The sequence below is a fragment of the Buteo buteo genome, chromosome 23 (genome assembly GCF_964188355.1).
Source record: "Buteo buteo chromosome 23, bButBut1.hap1.1, whole genome shotgun sequence".
Classification (NCBI taxonomy): domain Eukaryota; kingdom Metazoa; phylum Chordata; class Aves; order Accipitriformes; family Accipitridae; genus Buteo; species Buteo buteo.
In genome coordinates this window covers 13,822,369-13,847,749 of record NC_134193.1, presented here as the reverse complement: position 1 = coordinate 13,847,749, position 25,381 = coordinate 13,822,369, and the positions used below count along the sequence as shown (strand labels likewise).

Below are 25,381 nucleotides of genomic sequence, written 5' to 3'. Positions count from 1 at the left end.
CAGCCTAAATGAAAACAAGCAATGAATTAAAGAAGGAAACAAAGTCAGTCACTAGCCTAAGGTCACAGAGGAATTATGTGGCTTGGCTCGGATTAGAGCACATATCCTTTGGTGCTTTACCAGCTCTCTTGTCCCATCTCCCTAACCCATACTGGGTTTCACTATTGCTTTCTCCTTCACATTTTCTCTTTCCCTGGCCTATTCCCTGTCCAGTCTGCTGGCAAGGATCCCCTTCCCTGTTGCTGACAGCTTCAGTCATCCTTGCTAAATTATACATTCTGCTCAAAGCATGACTTTTAGCTTTCTAGCATATCAAGAGGTGCACTGGACTATTGCAATAAGAAGATTTCTAGCAGCGTTATTGAAGTGCAAGTGATAAAAGCCGGCTGAATTTTTATTAGGTCGGGTGGGGTTGTAGACAGACTGAGACATGACAAAATATTTTTCATTCTTTGGTATTATTTTGTAATAACAAAAATCTGAAATGTTTTTTCATGGGGAGGTGGGGAAAACCAAACCTTGTTGCTCTCTCACTAAAAAATAAGTAAGCTTCTATCCTGTTTCTTTACCCAGGGAAAAAGAAGTTTCTGCACATCAGTGTGTGTGCATGTATAAATCAAAGACAGTTTCAGTTTTGATGAGAACAATGTTTTCCCAGGAAAAAAAATTCCAATTTCAACAATCTGGATAAATCTACATGGCAACATCTCCACTGACGGCTCCTGCCAAGCTCTTCCTAAACCCCACCAAGGCCAGTGGATGGAGGGTAGGCTGCTGCTGTGTGGCAGGGAGCAAAGCATGCAGCTAGCCTTCCCCAGGAGAAGGGAGCCCCATCAGACGCTGTCTGAGCTTGTTTCTCCTAAATCAGTTGCTGAGCAGCTCCTGAGGTTGCCAATAGGCAGCAGACCCTTTTAATCAGAGAGAGCAGCTATCAATAAAGTAAGGTGACATAAATTTTTAGCAAGTGCAATAAAGTCACAGCTTTTCCAAGTAATGATAACATGCTCCTGTGAAAGCACAATTAAGGTGAGTCTGGAGAAGAAGAACCCCACGGCAGCTAAACACTCTATTTTAGGCCTGACCCTGGACTGTTTGGTGCAAAAGGTACATTGAGCAACCTGCAGCCCGCTGCAAATTCTGCTAAAACGTAGGAATGAAGCAACATTTCAGAGAAACAGACCTCTTCTTGGGGTCATTTACGATACCCTCGCCTTCCCTAAAGACTCTTCCCTTTTCTCCCAGGGCTGCGTTGAAGCCGCTGGGCGCCGGGACGCTGCACATTGTCCGTTTGTCTCTGCCGCTCGCTCTTGCTCTCCCCCTGCTTCTCACTTTCACTCCCATTGGTTTCATGTTCCCTTTACCACGCGGAAAACCTTTCAAGCTTATCCAGCCCAGCAGCAGGGTTTATCCTGGTTCCACCCACTGGGACTTTCCTAGCTTCCTTCTGCACAGCGAGGGGGGAAAAAAGCCAGACAGAGGCAAGCAGTAGGCACCTCGGGGAGCTCGGGGAGCCGCGGTGCTCTCTTTCCCTAAGCTAGGTTTCTATTGTAGGCGGTGCATTCCTTGGGAGGGAGGGTGTGTGTGTGTCGGTGCCTTCCCACACTCGGGGCAGCTCTTATTTAATGGGGGTCTCCATGCAGGGCAGACGCCAGAAGAGATTTTGCCGTTCCCAGTTCCCATCCAGGAACGGCAGCAGCTCGCATACCGGGTGCCAGCATGGACCGCGTGGCCGAGATAACCCTGGAGGAGACGGCTCTCAGGACCAACCAAGCCTCCAGGATGCACCTCAGGGAGGATTTGAGAAGGATACGGTGCGCGGTGCTGCTCTGCCTGCTCTCCGTGCTGGTCCTGGCGCTGCCCACTGCCTACCTGTTGGTTGGAAACCTCAGAGCCCCCAGCTCCTGCAACGGCCAGGTAAGAGGCTGACGGCCAATTTCTGTCCTGCCACGCTGCGAGGAGGAGAGTGCCGCGTCCCGCGTCTCCAGGGCTGGATTTGTTTGGTTCTTTTCTTCTCTTTCTGAATTTCTCATGTTTAAGGGAACGTGAGAAACTCGCTGTTGCATTCCTTCTCCATTACGCAGTGCAAATCTGCCTGGGATAAATCTTATTATTGTTTGGTCTTTTTAACTAACCGTTTCTGTTCCTCTTGTTTTCATTTCACTAAGGTCACAGTACCATGCACAACTTTGAAACTTTTATTGACATGCCGCAGGAAATGCTTAAGAAAAATTGCTACTTGATGGAAATCAAGAATCAGTGTCTCTCCACTGATTTCACCCATATTTTGGCACTATGGCTCATTTTCTGCCCTTCTTTCGGGTTAACTCTGAGACTTCCCTTGCCAGTGTCCTATTTCAGCAAACATCTGCTGACCGTGCTGTTGATGTCAGTGGGTCAGTGCCTATTATCCACCACTGGGCAGACAGCTACAGCTCTCATATATTATTAATGCAAACTCCTGCAAAGATATGATTTGAGACAATTAAGGAGTCTGACCCTAAATTTCACATCCCTTTTTTTACTCCCCATCAAAACTTTCTCTGGATCCAGGGATCTTCTCAGCTCTTCTCCTTTGACAGACAGCTAAACTCACTTTCTCCTAGAAAGACAAGCTTGCTGGTGTGGCTGCTTCTAATGCTCTTCTGTGACGCCCCACTCCTTCTTGTGCCAGACTGCAAACAAGTGCCTATATTTCCACTCTAGACTATGAACTCAACAGGACTGCCCCATGCTAGAAGGATGCATATATGCATATAGGTCTGAAGATTTAAGGTTTTAATTTTTAGCTTCAGATATGAAATTCCCCAACTAATTAGCCTGCTTGTATTATGCTCACTTAGGAACAGCAAAGGAAAGCAGTGTTAGTAAGTGGCCTCGAAGGCAGATTTCTAACCCGCCACACATTTAGTCTATGGATGTTTAGAGAGTGTGACAGCTGTACCCATGGCTGCACATGGGCACGCTTTTGGCTGCACAGAGACGTGCTAGCCCCTGTTTGACCTCAAGTCTGCACAGCCGGTGTCTCGCGCCTAAGCAATGCCAGCTTCTGGGTGCAGCATCTTCAGCGTTATCAGCTTATACCTTTGTGCACTGCTGAAAAGGTGCAGCAGCCCTGCGCGGTACCTCAGGCTGTTAAATCTGCCAATTTCTTGCACACGTGAAAGTGCATGTTACTGTGCTGACCCTGTTACTGCTATTTAGGCCAGCTAGAGTGGATGCGCACGGGGTGAAGAGGCTCTTTGGACAGTCTCAGCTGCATTGCTCTTTTTTTTGCGTCCTGTGAGGTTGTACAGAGCAGAACAGTTCAGTTCTTGAAATGAGCTTAGAGTGAAATAATAATGTTAGCCTGTTTGATTGGAGTAATGTGTTCCTGGCTCTTGACCCTGTTGGCAGAGTTAGAGGAGAAAAGTATTTTTGTGAGTGGGTTTGGCTTCTTAAGAGAAAAAGCTCAATGTAAACCATTAGATTTTCAATAGCCTGGGCTATGCTAGTGTGTATTTCCATGCATACGCACTGAATTATTAGCGTGTAGTATTCCCACAATGATGTAATGAGGTGATCAGATGAGTTACAGCCTCTGCAAGTCTCAGTGAGGAAGAGAAAAATCATCGGGCTGGCCGGCTGCCCGCTGCCTTCGTGCCAAGCTCAGTGGGTGGAGCGGCCAGCTACAGTTCAACTGGATCCTGCATTTTCTGATTTTTTCATTCACTCTGCTGGTGACTAACTGTATCGCCAAGGTTATCCAGCAACAGAGTGCAGATGGGTGGTTCTGTCTGCCTGTGTAACTTGCTGCTAATTCCCCAGAGCCATGTCACAGGCTAGACACAGGCGCTCAGCCCTGCAGCTCGGCATGGCCGTAGGCTGTTTCAGTCCGTAGGAACGTTTCTGGGCATAACGGCTCTCGGAGAAAATGTCTTTTTGCATTTCCTTCTGCATTTGAAGTGTTAGAACTGAATTGCTAAACGATGCCTTCCTCGTGTGCTCGTATCCCATTGATAGCCCAAACCAGGAGGACTAGGCTGGGACCAGACGTGTGTGCCAGAGTTCTCTGTGGCACTGGTTTTGGGGCATGAATGCCCTGGGCATACTGGGAGCAAGTGGGCAGACCCAAGTTTGCACCAGATGCGTATTCGCTTGCTGACCCTTGCAGCAGCGAGCCCGTGGGAGGAGTCCTTTCGTTGCCTCAGGACCAAAGCTCAGCCCACACTTGCCAGATTATCAGCTTCTCGTGCATTGGGGACAGTCCTGGGAGGAGGGAGGGACTTGACAGCTGAGCAGGTGAGGCAGATGTAGTAAATTCCTGAACCCGTCCTTCCTGGAGCAAGGAGGAGGAGAAGGGGAGACGGGGAAGGTTTGCGCAACAGGGGTGTGCCTCTTTGATTTGCCTGCGGGGTGAGGCAGTTTATTCATCTCTGCTTCTGTGTGGGTGCACATAGTGTCACATTCTGCCTCTGAAGGGATACAAACTCACCTCTTCCTCTAGAAATGCCCCTTTCAGGAGAAAGCAGGGCAAGTTATGTCATTACAGCAACATGTGTGAGCCACTGGTTGTCTGTCATGGTATAACATCTTGCACGAATAATTCAAGTCTGGTGATGGTTTCCCTGGACGCCTTCCAGGCTCACTACCCTGCTTCCCTTTTGGAAATAGAAATCACTTTCTTTTGTGCTTCAAGACAGTGTGAGGTGAGGAAATAGGGTTCTTTAAGCAGTAACACATGGCTTGTGTTCTTAGCAGGAAATATAAAAGGCTCTAGTGGTGCCCTTCCAGAGGAGGGGCCAGGACTGCTGTGCATCATTCCCCAAAAGAAGCCAAGTTTCTCTCTGAGTTTGCAAATCTAGCAAGGAAATGGCACAGCAGCCAGGACAGCATCTCTGGCTACCTTAGCAACCCGCTCAGCTAGCCCAATACAGCAGATCGTCAAGTCCTGTGGCCTGGAGATGTTGGTACTTGGGCTTATTTTCATGGCATCCTTGGCATGGCAGGACCACAAGCAGCACAAGGGAAATTCCAAAACCTGTCCAAAGGATTGCACGCGAACCTGTGTGCCATGTCAGCCTTGCAATGGAAAAGGGAGCTGCTGCAGTACAGGAGGAACTTTAAAGTCCTAGCTGCTCCACCTGGATCCTGTGTGAAAGGATGAAGCCAGAAAGCTAGCAACAAAGCTCAGATAAGGACTGCCAGAACATGCAGACATACAGAGCCAGAAGCCCTAATGGCCTGCCCAAATGGGAAAGAGACCCTGAAATGGCTTCCCCATCTGTAGGGAAGGAGAAATGCCTGGGGAGAAGCACTGAGGTCCACATGTGTGGGATTCCCTTTCCAAAAGCCAGCAGCAGTAAAAGTCCTGACTGGCCATTGCTGCTTGATGCATATAGTCCTCATGGGCAAAGAAGCTAGTGAGCACATGCCCTGGGTACGTGCTTACACTGGGCACTATAGTCCAGCCAAAAGACTCCCCTGGAGGCCAGTTTTTACTGGTGCAGGACAGGCCTCTACCAAAAATGCCCAGTCCAGGCCATGCAGCATCTCTGGAGCTAGCAAAATTGTAGGTGTGTGAACCGTGTATGACCTGCAGAGACCCTGCCCATAAAATAGTGTCTTGTGCTAAAGATGGAGTGGATGGAGGTGCTGGGGATATTTTGCTCATTAGTCTCTCTGCCTGCAGTGCCAGGCTGCTTTTCCTATGCAGTTCTTTATCACATATCCCTGGCCCTTCCTGGAGGTGCAAGAGGCAAAGCATGTGACGGGGATGTTCAGCCCTTCTTCTTGGCTTTAGCAATATATGGATATAAATGCAGTTGAACATTCTTGTTATCAAAACAAAATAGAAGTGTTTTGCATACTGCAGTATTCAGGGTAATTAGAGCTGGGTGTCTGAGACGTCATTTGTCTGCAAGTCAGCTGTAAGGTGGGATTTTCAACATGACTCAGTGCTGGTTACAGTCTCTCCACTGTAACCAAAGGGAAAGTTGAAGCCATGCTGTGAACTTTTCAGAATCACAGCTAAGCATGAAAGGAAAAGAGAGAAGAACACTAATTGTGTAAATGGTCTCTCTATTGTCTCATGCTGCTCAGCTCTCCCTCGCCACCTCATCTACACCGTCAATGTACAACATCTGTGCCTATTTAGGACAAATATTACTAATAACTGGCCATTATGTAGCATTGACTATTACTAAAATATTTTCTATGGAAGGTTTAGATTTGTATCCTTATCAAACAGCACAGTTATGGGAAAAAAAGATCTCTTACCTTTGCCAAGCAACAGAATGATTTCACATCTAGCAGCACCCTGCTCTATCTACCACGCCACGTTGTCCTTTAGCATCTATGAATGCAGCTCCTGCACCTGGAGTTTCCATCTGGCCTTCTTTGGAAACAAGTAAATTGAGGTTACATAAAAAGCTTCTTCCCAGTTTTTAGTCAAAGTCATTTTGTTATTTTTTATAAAGAAGCAGAATTCTTCTTGATCTCTTTCCCTCTTTCCCATCACCTCTGTATTGCAATATCTGAGTTTATATGAAGTAGTTCAGCAGAAGTTAGGCTTTAAATATGTAAACAGTGCCACAGAAGTTACATGATTAAATGTAGGTTTGTGATTGATTTGTAGCTCATTGCAGTACTTAGCTTCATTAGAAAATATGTCACTTGATAAATATGTAGGAAGTGTCACATAAATAATGGTGTAGAACATACTCACATGCATATACGTCTGGCCAAAAGCAAGGGGAGTGTTTGAGGGAAATCCTCCACACCTATTTGTGCTTCCCACCGGGGGAAGGACAAAGTCACCTGGCTATGACTCTGTCATGTCAAAAAGTATAGTCATGCTTAGACACCACAGCAAGCAGATGGTACCTTGGAGAAAGTCATTAGTCATAATGAAAGGCCCAGATATCTCATTGACAGCGCAACACCATTTCTCTCTGTCAGCCACATACTGAGCTTTCGCACCACTGTCTCTTCTAGATGACATTTCCTGCAGAGCAGCAGACTGCTATGGCTGAGCTATATATGTGTATACAGGTGGGGAAGGGAGAAAAAAAAAAAAAGAGAGACTTCCTTGCAGTTTTCCTTCTCCATTTTTTTTCCATCACACTGGAGCCACTATTTTAGAAATCAGGTTTTCTGCAGGAGCACATGGATGTTTACTGCTAGTAAAACATTAAAACATCTTTGGGCTTACTGGAGTAGCTAGCAGTCCCCAAACCCAGGCAGCCTGACTCTTCTCCCCCAAACACTCTCCTTCCCTAGGCCAATATAAAGTATCTATTTTCTACTTCTCCTGCAGTATTTGAAGTGAGTATTTGTGAGACACAGCCACCAGGAGATAGCTTCAGCATCTACGTGCTAATACTATTTCAGCCTGTTTATTAAGCAGTGTGCATCAAATCCTTAGCTGCAAGCTGATCAGCGGCAGTTTATTCAATGTATTTATTGTAGCTGTCCATAAAACACACCATACCGCACCAGCATGCTCCTGACAAACATTGCATGATAGGGGTTCCTGACAGCTGTGATAGTCCACCCTGAGCTGGCTGGTGCCCTGGGGAAAGCATAAGGGATGCTCCTCACACCCCAGGGAGGCTGGATCCAGAGTCAGCATCCCGCAGCATCCTCCAGGTAGGACCCACGCTGCTTTGCAGGCTGCTGTAAGAGGACTGGCACCTGGCGAGAAGCCACCGGCCATGCCCAAGCGTGAGTCAGAAGGACCAGCCCTGGTAGGCGTGTGGCAGGCAGACAGCAGCTTCCCTTTGAACTGCTCAACCTAAATGTGAGAACCACTTGGTGTGGCCCAGGGCCATGCCCTGCTGCCATGCAATGCATGTTGGCACAGGGATGTGTTATGAGCGTGCTGCTGTTCGGCTCTAGAACAAAACATAAGGGTAAGCAAACGTGAATCACCCTGCCTTCCCTTGGTGGAGTGTTAGCGAGCCACAGAGCTCACCCTCTGCCAGCAGCACTCTGACCTGCTCAGCTCCTTTCCATCTTCCAACGAGGCAACCCGACATTCAAGACAGACCTAAGCAACAGACTAACAGTCTGAAATAACACAGATGCAGAAAGAAAAGCAGGTGGAACAGCAGTTCTGTAGCTGATACACGTCAGTTAGCCTTTTTGCTGGCATTATGGATTCATTGAGCGCCTGCAAAGGCTCAGACCTGCTGAGTCTTGAGACAGGGAAGAATCACTCGCGTCACTCTGCTTGCTCTGTTTGCTCTGCACAGACTGAGGGACAGGAGCATCTCCAAGCAGCAGAGGTGCTGGATAGAGGTACCGCCACAAAGGAGGGTTATCAAAGGCTAATTCACACTGGCCACTCCGCCAGTCCTCCCCGAGTTATGCCAAGGGCTTGTCCAGCCTCTGAACAATACTGGAGTTTAACGCAACCACCACCACAGGATCCCAGGTTCTGTCCCTGGCACCTTTTCTGAGATGCAGGCTGTTTCAAACAAACAGCAGAAAACTCTTGCAATGAAGCAAAGCCCTGTCAGGGCTTGTCCTTTTATGTAAAAGCTCTAGCTGAGGTTGATAATATTACTGTGGCATATTCCATTTTCTGGGATAATGCAAACCAGACCCTGTGTGGAGGTAGTGTACCCCCTGGAGCCCAGAGCTTACCACTTGCAAATCTCTCCTGCAGGTCACAGAAGAGAGGGACTCTCGCTTTCTGAAGCAACGGGCAGTAACTGCTGGTAAGTTTGCCAGTCCTTTCCCCCATCCCAAACACCTTTGTTTACTGAGATTTTGCAATCACTGCCACAGCACGCTGCTGGCAGATGCCTCCCCACCTGCCCTCCACTCTCACCACCCAAATCTTTCCCAAGCCAGCTGAGCCAGGGCAGACAGAGGCAAACCTGGGCAACAAGATGCAGGGAGACGACTGGGGCCGTAGCAAAAGTGCGAGCATTTCTAGCCCCAGGGCTAGAAGCTCGCTCCTTCTAGTGCAGGCACAGACCTCCCCAGCAGCTCTCTGAGATCGGTATAACTCCCTGAACATGCAAAAGCATGGATTCTGGAGCCCATGCACACCACACCTCCCTTCTGTTCACCCTCCAGCAATTTAAGACATAGCCATGATGTGTCCTGTCGACACCGCAGCAGGCCTGACAAGCTCAGTCATTTGCAAAGGGATTTTATTACCTCACTGGTGTCAATAAACAATCACAGTGAATAACTCCCAACTCAAACATATGCAGAAATGGAAAGGGGCTGGACATGTTTCCTCAGTGGCATTGATCACCACTCACATCTCATTGACTTGAATAGCAAACACCCTTACACATTGTTTTTTCTTTTTCCCCCTCAGGTACAGATACACTTTCCAGTACAGAAAAGCCAAGAGCGCACCTGACAGGTAATGCTTGTTCAAAAATGAAGCATTTCCCACAGGTATTACAGCAGATGTCGTGGTGCAATAATCTTGGTTTCTGTGGGCCTGATAGGATCAGGTGTTGCAGGAAACATGGGGAAAATAATCACAGCTTTGCCTTGTTGACCACAACAGATTTACTGCAGCCTGTGTTTGTAGAAAAGGGCCCGCAAAGGAGGTAGTTGACAGAAACTTTTCTTCTTGCCACTTTTCCAAGCCATTTATTTCATTGAATGAGCAGCTCTTGTAACCAAACTTAAATAGGTGCCTGGTATCTTAGTGATCTGCTGAATCCCCTAGAAAAGGCAGTGGAAAGAGCCCAAGTGAGCCCTCACAGAGCAGTGAGTTGGGAAAACTACCAGTTTTGGAGCAAAATCATGTCAAATAAGACCAGTTTTAGAGCCCTTATTTTTCTGCAAGTTCTGACTTGCAATCAAATAGCCTCCTGTTTTTACTGAGATCACCTCTGACTCACATTGGAGAAAGCAAGGGAAGAGTTATGTCCAGCTGAACCCCTCCAAGCCCTTATCTTGTGTTTGGAGGGTGCTATCGCAAAGCACTGTTGCAGGGTGGGCTGCCATACATTTCTGAGGGGCTGCCAGCATTTGCAAGGCCACCATCTGACCACCTCAGCCTTAAGTTGTAACTGTCATCACACCAAGGACACTGTCCTGAGCCTTGCCCCATCCTCGCCAACTCTAACCACCTGGAAAATTGAGGTATTACCAGAGAAAAGGAAAAAGTTCATGGCTGGTTTCCATGTGGATGGAGCTGAGTGCTGAAAGGCTCTCCAGCTGCTCTGACCTAAGGCAATTTATACCTCTCAAAAATGCAGCTCACTGCAGAGGCTTCCCCAACACCCTGTGTGTTGTCCCAGGGGAGCACTTTAGTAACTTGAAGCATGCAAGTGGCATGATGCTTCATGCAAATTCACCTACAGGGTTATTCAGGGCTGATTTCTTTCCCAGCCTAGTTTGCTTTCCCTAATCCACATGCTCCTTCTGAATGCACATCCTTGGTCCCATCCCCTTTTGCACACAGGTTGCTAGAGCTCCAAAACTGACCTGTCCTTGTTCAAAATCACGTATTTGCTTAAGTGCAAGTTTGCAAGAGCAAAATAACCACATCTGCTAGCGTAAGTCTCTCTGTTTCCCCTGAATCCTCCCATGGCAGAGAGACCCAGAGGCTCCCAGTGCAGCTGACTCAGAAGAGCAGCCAAAACACAGCTCTGCTAATGGGAACTTCCCTGGTTTGCACAAAAGTCCATTTGCCACAGGGAAGCACCCAACAGTTTTCTTCAAATTTCCTCAGGCCTCCCATTTGCAAAAATTTCTTTGCTGTCATTCCTGGGCAGTCTCCCTGGGATGGTGCCCATCCTCTTCAACCTGCTGGTTTGGGCCAGTCACTGCTGGCCATAGCAAGGAGGATGAAGAGGAAAAAGCTAAGGGGACTTTACTGCTCCTTATCTGTGCAAAAAGGCTACACCCAGGCTGCTGTGCTATGTAGCCATCAGGGAACCTAATTTCCATGAACTTACCTTTGACCTTTTTTTAGCCCAAGCATATTTTTGGTGCTGTACCCTGTGGCAAGGAATTCCCAAGCTTAACAGTACATCACAGTCAGAAAATATTTCCTGTTATTTTAAACTTGCTGCATAATAATTTCTTGACTGCCAGCCTGGTCTTCTCACAAACCATGACTTGTGCATAGAAAGTGAAAGAGGAATAATTACTCCTCAGATCTTTGTTACATTCCCCCACTTCAGGTACCTTTTTCAAAGTGAAGTTGGTAGACTACAAACTCGCACTTGTAGGAAATCTCTTCCAGATCTCTATTCTCTCTGTCTTTTTCTAGTTTTAGGCACATATACTCTGAAGGTGAGAGCAGAGGAGCAAGAGGAATAACTAGCCACAGTACTTTCACGGGAATGCACCACTGAATTAGCAGTAGCAGAATGACTCGATGTTTTGGTCCCTGTTCCTTTATGATGAATTTTCCACCTGCTCTTGGCCTTTTTAACATATAGTGAGCATTTTGAACTTATCCAAACTGGCATCAAGATCTCCTCTCTCAGGGTGGCTAAAGCTAGTGAAGAATGGGACAATCCATGGGAATACCTAGCTAGGACTTTTCTCCATCCCCAGTCTCTCCTGTGCACTAATGTATATTTGGTGCTGACTGCACCAGGCCATCATCCCCTCTTTGAGGTATTTGGTTGCACTTTGGGTCAAGATGCAGACCAATGCCTATTCCTTCTTGTCACCAGCCTGCGACACGGCTGGATGAACTATGTTGCAGAAACCCCATCAAATAGCTGGCTCGCACTTATCGTGCTGCAATGGTACCTAAGCCCCCCACTAAATCTGGGTAGAACATCACTTTCTGGTTCCACTTGATTGTTGGAAGTTATTAAACTCCCAGGGCACATTCTTGAGAAACAGAGACCCTGCAGCCACGGGACCCCACAGTGCATGCTGGACAAGGGCTTTACTACAACAGGAGACTCAGGCTCTACTCACTTGCTGAGACCAGGAGTCTGGCATCCAAGTACAGTGTTCAGTATCAGGCTCTCACACTGGTGAGGGCTAAGAGTTGTAGAAGCCCCACAAGTTCAGCAATATGCCACAAAATGTACCCCAAAACTGCCAAGCAACAGGGATTCTCCAGCAAGGGACTAAACCAAAAGAGATTTTGGGAAAGGAGAAGTAATTTCACATGTAAGGGATGCCGAAAATTTATATTGGATGCAAAAGTTGAAGGAACGGTAGCAATGAATCCTTTATTAAAAGCAGATTTTATTTACTTCAAGAGTTAGCATATGTCACAGTTTAACCCCAGCCAGCAACTAAGTACCACACAGCCACTCACTCACTCCCCCCCACCCAGTGGGATGAGGGAGAGAATTGGGAAAAAAAAAGGGTAAAACTCTTGGGTTGAGATTGTAACAGTTTAGTAGAACAGAAAGGAAGAAACTAATAATGATAATAACGACAATAATAAAATGACAATAAGAGTAATAAAAGGCTTGGAATATACAAAACAAGTAATGCACAATAGAATTGCTCACCACTCACCAACTGATGCCCAGTAGTTCCCAAGCTACCCCCCCAAGGGCAACTCCTGCCAGTTTATATACTGGGCATGACGTCCCATGGTATGAAATACCCCTTTGGCCACTTTGGGTCAGCTGTCCTGGCTGTGTCCCCTCCCAACTTCTTGTGCCTCTCCAGCCTTCTCGCTGTCTGGGCATGAGGAGCTGAAAAATCCTTGACTTTAGACTAAACATTACTTAGCAACAACTGAAAACATCAGTGTGTTATCAACATTCTTCTCATACCAAATCCAAAACATAGCACTGTACCAGCTACTAGGAAGAAAATTAACGCTATCCCAGCCGAAACCAGGACAGCATAATAGGTATATTTGCAGGAAGTAGAGCTCCATGTATTTATGAAATAAATAAATGACAAATACAAAGTACAAATGCTGCTAGAAAAGGAGCCGTACTGTATTCAAAGGCACTTGAACATGCATTTTTTCCTCTTGACCAGTATTGAAAGCATGGGGAAAATTAGTTAAGTTGAAAATAGAGACCATTAATAGAGTGAGCTTTATCCTAAAAGGGACATTATAGCTGTAAAACTTGGAGTTGCCTAATTCTAGAAGTTATGAAATCATGTACTTCACTTGAGATGCCTGTTGGTTACAAAAAACATTTAAGAATTGAGTGTCCTTGACATTTTAAATGCGTCATTCTACACAGAAAGAAATATTTCACATGCAGCTTCTCTTCAATTTTCCCCCCAATTTTCCAAGATGGAAAAGAGCCCAGGACATTTCCTGGAAATATTCTGATCTTTTCTGATCCTTCCCATCTCAAATAAGATTTCATCTGCTACCAGCTGATCTCTGAGAGGTATTACTCCAAGCTCTTGTAAGCCTTAGAGTGACCCAAATGCTACTTTAGTTTTTGCCAGGACTAAGGCCAATCCCTAGACACCTGAGAGGTAGACGAGGATGAAGGCAGACCATGAGTACTTTAATTTTCTTTTATCCCTCTCTCTCTGTATCAGGCAAAGCTCCGTTGGCTCTAAGCCTCGTAGTCTTCATAATACTTCTATAATTTAGCTTGGCTTGCTATCACAATCCCTGTCTACTGTTCTCCCACACAGAAATACTCTCCTCATGTACTTTGCCTCCTGGAGAAAGATCAGAAAGATTTGATACTTCAAGCAGCACTGACAGGCAGGCTGAAAAAAACCCTGTTATTTTGTTGTGCTACTCAGAGAATATGCAAGAAATTGCATTCCTAACACCTTCTTGTCTCCTTACGGATTATTTATTGCTAGAAAAGAGAGGGAAACGGATGCCACTGGGAGCTGAGCACATTAGTTTTTCTGAATCTTATTTCACCCAGGATAGACCTAATGGTTATTGCCAAGAGAATTTCAAAGCTTTCCTTTACCTGCATTCCATTTGCCTCCCTGCCCATGCACACACAGCCCTTCCCCAAATACTGAATCAAAATCAACTTTAATTAACTCAAGCTCATGAAAAAGGTCTACTTTCCTGGAAATCAGTCGCCTCAATCTTTCTCAGCATTTAGCATGAACTTTCCAGGTTCATTTTAATACCTGACAGAATCTTAATGGTATTTATCCACTTCCTTTTCACTGCCTCAGCTGCTGTTCTACCAGAACAATTTTATGTGGCAGTCAGTAAAGAACAGAGAAACATTTTGCTTCCTTGCATAAAAATGAGTAAGTGCTAGGGCTTATTCTCCTGGCTGGTGTGTGTGTGTGAGAGAAATTAAAATGGTGGAGGAGAGGCGAAGAGAGCAGGGCAACAGTTCCCCGAGCCTTCCCCTGAGACCTCTGCAGCCTGGGGATCATCCTTAGCTTGGATCAGACTGATGTTGGGGTCTGGATTAGAGCTCTGCTTGTAATCAGTTAACCACAAGACTGGGAAAAAGTCTGGAGGAAAGTGGAGGCTAACACCAAGCTTACCGTTTTGTTCTAGCAAAGCATTTATATTAAAAAAAAACCAACAAACAAACAAAAAAAACCAACCAAAAACTGAGAGAGAGAGAGAAAAATGGTTTTAAATACAACGTGTTGCTTTGGAATTGGGCCTCCTGAAGCATAGTGGGGTCTTTTGAGGTTTTGGTAGAATCAAATGACACTGGTAAGCCAAAAGCAATTCTACAGCAAAAGCTTTCATTGTGAACACTCAGGAAGAAAAGCTTGACACAGGGGCTGACAAACCGTAACATCCTTCAGAAGCAACCTGGCAGGAAGAGAAGTTCAGGTGTCTCAGTTCTTGGTGATAGATCATGCTGATCATTGTGAAACTTTTGCAAGCACGATAGTGTCTGTCTAAGAAACCTAACTGCAATCCATTGCTGCTGAAGAAAATGATGCTTTAGTATTATTACTGTCCTGAACCATCAGGTACAGGCATGGTACACATGTGTATACTGTCCCAGCACTGGTTTCACTTCAGGACAAGGTTTTTACTCTGTAAATAGGTAAGATAGCACCCCAGACCTGCAGGGTAAAACCATCTGTATTGCTCCACAGTGCCATGAGACTCAGTCTTTAGGAAGGACAGTCTCATCATTTGGGATCTGGCCCACAACAAGGCCATCCAGTCACAGCATACCCCTTCGGGCAGCCTGCGCTGGCCAAGGTCTTCCAAAAACATCCTGGGCTTTCACTCCTGATTGCTCAGATCTGGACACGCTATGGACACCCTTTAAAAATATCACTGGACAGTTGGCCTGCAGCCAATTCACCTCCGTTTTTGAACTGTAAAATAAGAACATTTCTGTCCTAGCATTTTGATTACCCTGTTTAAATTGCTTGCCCTTAGGAGTAGAGAACTCACATTATGTTCAGCAACATATCCCCAGCTGTAGCAAACTAACCCATCTCTTCTCCCTCTCTCTTCCTCCCACAGTGAAGAGACAAGATCTCGCTGACACCATGGGAAACCATCTGCCCATCCTGCAGTGGGAAGACAAGCGAGGCTTGGCTTTTACCAAGAACAACCTGAGTTATTCCAGCAACGCACTGGTGATACCTGTGTCTGGGGACTACTATGTCTATGCTCAGGTCACTTTCCGAGGGCCCATTGAAACATACAGTAAAACAAATTCTGTCACTGAGATCATCACCAAAGTCACTGACAGTTACCCTGAGCCCACCCAGCTGCTGACTGGCACCAAGACCCTCAGTGAAAAGGGAAACAGCTGGTTCCAGCCGATATATCTGGGCGCCGTGGTCTCCTTAGAAGTGGGAGACAAGCTAATGGTCAACGTTAGTGACATCAAGCTGGTGGATTACACTAAGGAGCACAAAACCTTCTTTGGTGCCTTTTTACTGTAGGTCCCTGGCAGCAGCTGGTGGGGGCTTCCCTTCAGGGCCCTGGTGTGACCTTGCAGGACCTTGGCTTTGTGGGCATGCATCAGGGTTCAATCTCTGTGCTGTTATCCTTCTTCTGTACTGTCACCCCCCTGCAGCTCCCTACAGCCTTAAATTAAGGGGTAGGGAAAGCTGAAGCCACAGGCTGAATTGAACACACCCCCCCCTAAAAAAAAAAAAAAATCAAACCAGAAGAATTAAGGTCAGACTGGAGACAAAAATATATTTTTGAAAGTAAAAACTGAGAGCTCTTTAAAATTTTGTAATCTAGGGAGGAACAGTTTATACCTGTGGGTAGGAATATTGATCTTGAATATTGCAGCTAAGCTACATCACTAATTCCTCCTCCAATGTACAATTTCCTCAACCCAAAAAAGTGTTCTGAACTTCCTCCAGTGCTTCCAGTATAGTTTTGCATGACCCTTCTTCAGATTCTCAGTTCTAAAAGGTAATTACTTTTCATCATTTCCTTACAAATAGATTTGCTCAGTACTTTGCACTAACATAAAGCTCAGATTAATCATTAACTGCTTAACTAACCCCTTCCAACTTTCCTGTAAAATAGATTAAAATTATATCTTGTGTTTTGTAGAAGCTACCTGAAACTTTTTTTCCCCCAAGAAATTGCTTACAGCTCTTTAAGTCAATATACAGCCTCAAAACTTTATGTAGAATTTCTAGGGAACACACACAAACACTTTCTGTTTCAGCATGAAAGTGGAATCTCCCCCCTAGGTCGTAACATTAGGAAAACAGAAAAGACAAGGCAGAGAGAGACATGCAGCAAAATTTTCCACAATTTAAATCAACCACTAAAATTTTGAGAGAAAACCTCTGCAATGTTTTGCTTTCCATTATGTTTAATGCAAAGCAAGCACAACTAAAGAAATCACTGTCTTGGTGCTCCCCCTTGCATCCATTGCCAATGCTGCAGCGGTCCCCCAACCACAAGGGACTCCCCAGCCTTTCCCTTGGTGAAGGCTGGCAAGCAGTAGTCCCTACACAAGGTCAAAAGATCCAAAGACACAATCTTGCCATGCCACGACCAGGTGCGGAGCTCAGGAATGTTTAGCTTCCCATGTTGCACTTCGCTATTTTCATTGACCTTACTGTCTCTCAGGGAAATTCCGCAGCTTTCCTTCTCCTCCCACAATAAATACATCACTGACAATGACTCAAGTCATGTTCTCGATTTGCACTTCACACTCTTAACTACCAGGAGGTCTCACACCTGAGCACCTACCATCCAGCCATTCTGCAACAACCAGGCTTCACTCTCTGCAACTCTTTCCTGCCTCACCTCATTGGATTTCCTCTATTTTCCACTTCTTGGCCAGAAGTGACAGCAAAGCTTGATTGCCTAGTTAACGTTTCCACTCAAAGCCATGGTGGGGCCCAAAAGCACACTGTTAGTGTCAGGGAGGTACTGAGGTTGGGGAATACGTAGCACTGGGACAGAGGGTTGTAGCTGAAGAGCTCAAATGGGCAGAGAAGTTCTCTGGTGGAGACAGTCCAACTACAAAAGACAGTGTGTGATATTGCAGCCCAACCAGCAGTGAGACCGGGCTGCTTTGTCCACAGAGAGCCTATTCCTAGCAGGAGACAATTTATTTCTATATAAAGATCTGTTTGAACTAACATGGAAAAGTCAGTAGCACAGCTGAAGCGTAGAGCGTAGAGGAAGGCCAAGGCAGATTGGGGGTAAAGGGAGGAGAGGAGCAGAGTAGGAGGTGGAAGATCCAGGCAACACCAGGATCTCTGCCTCTTCATGGCTTGGTGTCTTCATGCTGACAGCATGACTATACCTCTTAAACCTAGCAGGTCTTTTATGTAGTAAATCACCTCAGAAAAGAAGGCTTTTTGACCATCCTTCCCTCTTCTGCAGTGCCTGGGTCCCATAGTAGGTCTCAGTCCTTCACTGTTTTATCCACACTGAGACAGCATTAAACACATCGCAAAAGCTAGGAGATTGTTCTCTTGCTCTGGCCTTCTTTCCTCAGCAGGTGTCTGTCTTGCTTCCAGATTCTCCTTGAGTCTAGTCATTGGGTGTTGGTCCACTATACAACACTCTACAACAACATCTGGGAGACGTTGACAATGTCCCTGCATCAAAACCTCATGACAGTTTGGCTTCCCATCCTTTCTTTGACTTGTCCTTCATTTTCCCCACATCCACATCTCAACTGTCCTCTTGATCCCTTTCTCCCACAAGCACCTTCCTGCCAATCACCCCAGTGCACAGAGAAAACTTGACATCTGAAAATAGGTTAGGATGGCAGAAACTAAAGGTAATGATCCTGCTAGAAAGTGCAAACACTCTTGCCCAAAACATCCTTCAATGTCTTTATTAGCTAGATTCACTTCCGTCTTTAAGTCCTTTCTCCTATGTTTCATCCACTTGTTCAGCCTTTTCTTTTAAGCTGAAACTGGCTGAGACAGGAGCAGTTATTCCCCATGTATGCGTTCAGCACCCAGCACAGGCGACCTGGCCTCATTACTTCTCAGAAAGGGTGTCTGGTCATTCAGTTCCTTGGCAGTGCTGTTCTTACTGCTCAGAACCCCCCCACAGCACGGTAAAATCTGGTGAAATCTCACTCTTGGCAGTTCAAGACAAGGTTATTCTCTGAGAAACCCTAAGACTTCCCATATCTTAGATTTTCTAAAGTGTTCTCTCAACATCCCATGCTAAGTTCTTCTGAGCTTCTGATCCCTTAGTTGTGTGCCCAAAATAGGAACTGAACTCATGAAAAGATGAAATTTCCAGCTCTTGCAGACCACCACGTAAAGCACTTTAGGTGACTAGCACGTGAAACAACATGGTAAATCGTATAAAGGGAAGACTTAAAAGTCACCTGTCCAGGACAGGTGATTCTCAGCAACTAGGTAGGAATGCTTCTGTGAAGTGTTATATAGGATGAATTTGGTTTATCTGTGGAGAAAATTGAGTGCAAATTCTAGCTGTTCTGAGACAGTTACAGAAGTTCAGAAAGCTCTTCATTTCTACAAATGACATGATGTAGCATTCTTTCGAGGCCATAACACAATCCTGATTGATAGGCTTGTATAGCAGATTTTCATAAAAACTGTATCTAAAATCATCATCACTTAATGTCTGGTGTGCTGAATGATGGTAAATATGAGGTCTGAGGGAGAAGAGTGGTGAATGCAGTGTTTGGCATACAATAGGAGAGCCTTCTATGGGATATATATATGTAGACATACATATATATTTGTGTATATTTCATAGAAGTTCTAGGAAGCCCATTAGCAATAATGAGCCTTCTCTACCACAAGGCACATAATTTGTGTCCACTGTGCACTAACGATAAATTTGACAAGCAAAACATTTCCTGCTGCAGCTCCATTACAGGTGTGACTCTCTTGATCCATGGCACAAAAGTATTTATTTTAGTCCAGTTGAAGCAAGCTTTTGCACCCCATTACACACACCAGCTTCTAGCACATTTAGCGAACTAGCACATAAAGTGCTAGTGACATATGACAAAGAAATATATCTGGCATTACTTGTTTTAAAGTGGTGCAAGCATATTAATCCACACATCTACCCTAGTGGAAATTCTCTCTTTCTCCCTTTTTTCCCCCTCTCAGTGCTAATGTTTCTGTAACAGTGACCACCAAATATAGTAAGTTTGCAGGGACTGATTCTGACCCTGTTGTATATCAGATATTCCTCCACAAAAGTCAACGGCATGAAGTCAGAGTAAACCCACTTAAGCGAGAGAGAGGTCAAGCTTAAAGGGAAATATCTCAAACAGACTGAACCCAAGCTGTGGATTCTCCGATTTTTCCAGAGCTAAATAAGGACAGAGGTGTTCTCAGAAATTTGTGTTTATTGAATTAGAAAATTTTCTTTAATGTAAATAATTTCTGGAGATGTGAAAATGCATATGTATCAGCATTTTTCAGTTGAATGAGAAGATGATGAAATCTGGTCATGTGAACAAGTGACCTTTCAGTCTATGTTCAAACTGAAAATATGTTTTGGTTTGGGTGGATGTGAAACTAAAACAATTATAAGAAAAAATCCAAGCTTGAGAAAAAGGGTAAAATAGGCAGCTCATGCTAAATGAGTTAAAAATACATGATCTCAGGTTTTGACCCTTACATTTCTTATGGGAAAAAAAAAAAAAAAAAAAAAGCACTTTTCAGAACAAAGCCATTGAAAGAAAAAGTAACAGATTATTATTTAACAGATTATTATTTTTTTAATATGAAGTCTGATAAAAATATTTTAGTTCTTATTCTCTAATCTCTTTGATCCTCAAAAAACTAACACTAAATAGTACCCAAATTCCTAAAAAGATTCACTTACCTACTGCTTCCTTTCCCCTAAAAAGCTAAGTATTGGTAAATAAGCATTAACTCCATATAAATGCAGAAGTAATTTAAATCAAACTATAAGGATCACAGCTCCAATCTTACCAACATATACTTGTGGTGTACTTAGTCCTGAGCATGTGGCTAAATGGGTATTTTTGTAAAAGCAAGCTCAGTTTTCTTATTTGGTGTATGGGAGAAGTAAAATCTACATTTCTCAGACTAAAAGCAGATAAAATGTTTTATCTGTGTTTACCCTCAACTACATCATTATAGGAGCAACCCTCCAAATCAAGGAGCACTTACATGGAACATCTCCAGCACATGTATGTTGGCAGGATTGGGGTCTAGAGGTGAAAAGCTGAAGGTCATGTTCCTTCCTTAGCAAAACATAACCCAAATGATGAAAAGGATGCTGCTGAGATGATTTTGGACATAACAGTTCAGTGGATATCAGGATAAGCAGAACCCTGGTACTAAGGGACACTACCAGGCTATGCTGAACTGCAGCACAGACTGGAATGGATTAAAGTATTCACTTGTGATTTTCAACACGGATATTTCAGAATTTTGAAGGAATCTCATTTTTCACCTCTGTAAGGTATAACTGACCACACTGTGCTTTGTTTTATTAATCTCCTGAGTGGCCCATCATTTCAGATGAGAAATGAGGAGAAAATTCATTCTTTAGAAGAATCAGAAAATGTGAAGAATTTTTGCCCAAATCTGGGTATTAGACACCAGTATAGCATTTTGCTATTGTAAGGAATTTTATAGAAGTGATTGTATATTGTCTTGTGCTTCAGTACTGATGTGTGTCTTTACCAGAAGAACTGACTTAGCTTCTTGTTTCCAAGTTTTATAGTAATAAAAATGCAAGTTAACTAATGTGACAACTTCTGATCCTGGTCCCCTTCCAAAAACACTAACCAAATAGCATGCTTAAGAGCGATCAGCTAATACAGCCAGATAATGCTGATGTACAAGTAACCTATTTTGTTGTGTGTTAACATGTGAATGATTGTTATTTTATGCACGGTTAGAGGTCCCTCACCAGAGTGAGCTCGGATTCAGACTTTCCCCTGAGGGCTTATAGAGACTTGCATTTCAAAAGGCAAAACCATAAAGGTGGAGCAGATTTTCTTTCTCAGTCCCTTTTCCCCTTTGCAGAGTAAGGACCAGCTGGTTCCCTCTTTTTGTTATTTCTTAGTCTATTTTGAAAAAGCAAGTCCTACGGAAAAGCAGTGTTCATCAGAAACTGCATCATAGCTGTACTTGCAGCCTGCTGAGTCAGGGACTGATAGTCCCCACTGAGCACCCAAGGGAGACGGGAACCACGGTATCACCACCTGGCCAAAAAGCCAGGTTTGCCCTGGCTACAACCATACCTAAGAACACCTTGGCAGCTTGGGAATTGAATGTTTACAATTGCTCAGCTCCTGGCTGCTAGGCACAACCTTGCTAGGAAATTTCGGCCAGATGACGGTCAAAGTCTTGTTTGAATGCAGCAGAGCTCTGGGCACCCTTAGCCATGTTCTAGCTTGAGCTTTGCTGTCCTTACACTTTCAGCATAATACCAGCATCTACTGGATATGTATTTCTTACCCTGGGTGGTGTTATTTTCAATTCCTCTGCTGTCAAGAATGCAAATTCTTTCTTTCCACTAGCAGAATTGAGAAACATTCTCCCATTGGGCATATTATTTTGTATTTCCAAAATTTCTTTTGTTTTCCTGGCTTGAACTCAGAGTATTGTATTTAAATTCCTTCAGAAGAGGTTTCTGGCTAGGGGATCTATGCTCTGGCTTAAGGAAGGTTTTCACTTGAAAACTCTGATGGAGGACATATGTTTACCCTGGTTTCCATCCACTTGCAAATACCCAAGATACTTTGTTAGCAGCCTCTGTAGAACAGCCAAGAGTTAATTACAGTACTAATCAGACTGCTTTCTCCTGTAACACCAAAAAGATGTTTTGGTTGTTGTTTTTTTTTTTTTTAATCCAATAGCTACCTCATGTTTACAAGAATAGCAAGAGCGAATTATAATATTATTATTATCTGTTTTAACTTGAGCCAAGCAGAATTCACTTCTTTTATTGCCATTTTACTCCATGCTTTGCACATATAGGGTAATAGCTTGAGTTAACATCTTCTTTGTGGTCTAAATACACTGGCATATACAGTCCCTACCTGCGAGCATTGTGCTTCATTTTGCCTACCTTTAATCATACAGAAGGTGTCTATTCTCAATAAATTTCTAGGTTTCCTCTCTAGCAAGGTGGGGGGGGAAGAGATGCACATTTCTGAAAGGCTGCACATGCTAGGGAAGATGGGGATAATGGAGGTGCTTCTCTCCCAGGGCTGCAGAGGCATGTATATAGTGTTTTTCTAGCTAAATGCAAGTAAGATGACAGCAGCACTCAGTGAAAGTGATAACTGCATTGCACTCACTTTCTCAGACAGCTGGATAAATCCACGCAGCTACTGCCTGGGCATAATACCCATAGGGTTTAGTGTTAACAAATATATACGTGGATGTGAATCTTGAGGGAACGGAGAACACCACTTTCATACAATGAAGTTGTTACTCTGTGAAATTCATCCTGCAGAGTAGGACACTACCCATGAAAGTTTAACAGTCCCCACCCTCATCTGTTGGCCAAGATGCCCAACCACAGCTGGATCTGCTACTTGCCAGCTTTGTTTTTGAATGAAGACTCCTTTTCCAAGCTGGGGACAAGTTCAATGTCACAGTTAATATGTCCAGCTTTGGGGAAGAGCTTTGAGTTCACTCTGGCAGGGCATGGAGACTTTGTCTCCTTAGCGTCTCGCAGGATGGAGCATAAGCTGAGATGAAGTGGAAGTGGTCTGCACTCACAGGAAGGTCCTATGCTATAAAAATTTCAGCTCATGGACAGGCAGCTGAATAAGGGATGTGTTTTCTAACACACTCAGCATCTGTCATACAGGTTCTCAAAGGAAATGAGGACACTTTTTGGGACCTGGTGCCAAAGCTAGGTACGATTCTCTTCAAAAATGCAAAAACAGGAGCCAAGTTTGTCAACAGTCACAGCTCCAAATTCATTTTGCCTTATAAGTACAATTGCTAAATCCTTTGGAAAAGCATGAAAGACATTGCCTGAGAAGCTATAACCTGGCTTATTAAGCACCATAAGTCAGGAGCGTTTGGGGGTTTTGCTGAATTACGAGCTAAACCAGCTTTCCAGATGCTCTCATTCTTGCACAGATCAAGATATGTTCTTTCATTGATTGTGGAGTTTTATATTAAAATGACAAAAAGGCACTGAAAGTGTTTGCTGCATATTTATTGGTACTGTACATATAGATGTCTTAATTTTATGTAAGAGAAATTGTAAAAATCATGGTATAAAGTTTAGATCTCTTTTGTTAGCAGCTATTTCTTTTAGAAAATAGCTTTGACACCTTCTGACAATGAAGTTTATGAATAGTTCATTACAACGTGCTTTGTGTCTTAAATGAAAAAATAAAAGCATTTCATTTGATTCATATTTATTCCTGAGTCTTTCTTTATTCTAATAAGCACCCACCAAGTGCTCATATTTACAGGTGGGAAGGGCAAACATTTACCCATGCCAAAGTGGTTGAAGTCTGCTGTGTATTGTGTTACACATGTTTTCTCAGATGTGCAGGGTTTTTTTATATAAACTATTAATCACAAATAGAATACACATGCAGAAAATTATTAATCCTAACATTTCAAGAACAGTGAAATTAAGCCCTATTCATCTGAGGACAAGTTTCAGACATTTTCATGAACTTTTATTTTAAGGTCTTTAATTAGAGAATTTTGATCCAGTGGCATATGATTAAGTACTGGGACTGTAATTTTCAGTTCCACACAGATTTAATTTTTTTTCTCTAGACATAGCTGAATCTCACCTTCATTTTTAAGGGTGCCTAACTCTCACTGACAACACCCCCCCAAAAAAAAGAAAAAAAAGAGATCAGTGCATCCTAAAGATTACACACCTTGCTCTAGAATGAAAAACTCCAATTTAACTGCTTTCTGCTCAACAATAAGATTATTTTGTGAAACCTCACTGTGTTTTGAGATTTCTTTAGAATTTCAGAACGTTGGAGCAGAACAGCATTTATTATTCAGAAAACAGGACTTTGTGTGAATTAACTAAATTCCTAATTCTCGCAATAGGATCCCTTTGACCACCCCCATAAACTGCTATTTCTGTAAAAACACCAAGAGGAAAAAATAATTCTGTTTTCTACAGTAATGAATTTTGCTCATGGGTGTCAGCTAACATTACAAGGGGTGGCTCCAAACTGCAGTCTGCAAGTCAGGTGTTAGTCTGGCTTCTTCTAAAGTCTGACAGAGATGGGTTGACTCTTTCTCATGGGTCATCTCCCTTTAGCTGTTCATTCCAGAGAGCTTAGAAACATTTCAGCACAGCTGAAGTTAAGAGGTAGGAATCACACTCTGAACATCATTTCTGAGCTAAATGAGCGCCTGTTTGGGTGGGCAGCTCTGGGCCCCTCAGAAAAGGCAGCTCAGCATTTCCCAGCATCAGAGCCTGAGGTTGCCTACTGCACCAGCTCCTGTGGCTGTTCTTCAGCAATCAACATGACAGCAAAGCGCCTGGCTTTCTACCTTCTCTCTCTGCCTTATTTGATGAGAACAAACTTGGTAGTTACATATGAAAGCACTGTCCTGCATGCCAGGAGCAGAAGGGTTCAGCATTCCCTGCTGATGGTCCAGCCAATCGATGACTGTAAAGGCACACCGACAGTTCCCTGAGTTTTGAGTTAATCTTTGCAGACAGGATAGAGGCACATTTCTGCATGCAGAGACCAAAGAGGAAGAGATCTATTAAAACATCATCAAGCAAAAAGCTGCCAGGGCATGGTTATCTGTGAAATCACACAACATAGATGTCTGCTCACTACATTTCCCTTCTGTCAGTGCCTGAAAGCAAAGGATGAAAAATGACATCCTTTCAAAGAGATGTTAGCAGGGAGCGCTGCCCATGCCGTAGCCCTTAGCAAGACAACTTCACTTTTTGAAGAAAAGGAAGTGGGACATCTGTATGTAAATCAGGGGAATCTCTAGAATGAAAACAAGGAGATATGAAACAGCTTTTTGCTATACCAGTGGGACTGTTCCTCTTTGCTACTGAATTATCTGGTGAGAAGGTGGGAAAGATATTACAGCATATGGAAAACGCTGATATCTGTGTACAAATATCTAGGTT

The 25,381-nt window shown here is 44.1% G+C and overlaps 1 protein-coding gene across 1 annotated transcript; it reads left to right on the top strand.

Moving 5' to 3' along the window:
* The first annotated feature begins 1,501 nt into the window (after positions 1–1,501).
* Positions 1,502–23,665, top strand: TNFSF15 (TNF superfamily member 15). Its single transcript, XM_075055344.1, has 4 exons — positions 1,502–1,914; positions 8,648–8,699; positions 9,314–9,361; positions 15,335–23,665. Exons 1-4 carry the CDS (start codon positions 1,717–1,719, stop codon positions 15,760–15,762), a joined length of 726 nt encoding a protein of 241 aa, XP_074911445.1. The 5' UTR covers positions 1,502–1,716; the 3' UTR covers positions 15,763–23,665.
* The last annotated feature ends 1,716 nt before the right edge of the window (positions 23,666–25,381 follow it).

Coding starts and splice junctions, on each gene's coding strand:
- TNFSF15 (XM_075055344.1), top strand. CDS start 1,717: ATGGACCGCGTGGCCGAGATAACCCTGGAGGAGACGGCTCTCAGGACC. Junction 8,700..9,313: donor GCAACGGGCAGTAACTGCTG/GTAAGTTTGCCA, acceptor TTTCCCCCTCAG/GTACAGATACACTTTCCAGT. Junction 9,362..15,334: donor GCCAAGAGCGCACCTGACAG/GTAATGCTTGTT, acceptor TTCCTCCCACAG/TGAAGAGACAAGATCTCGCT.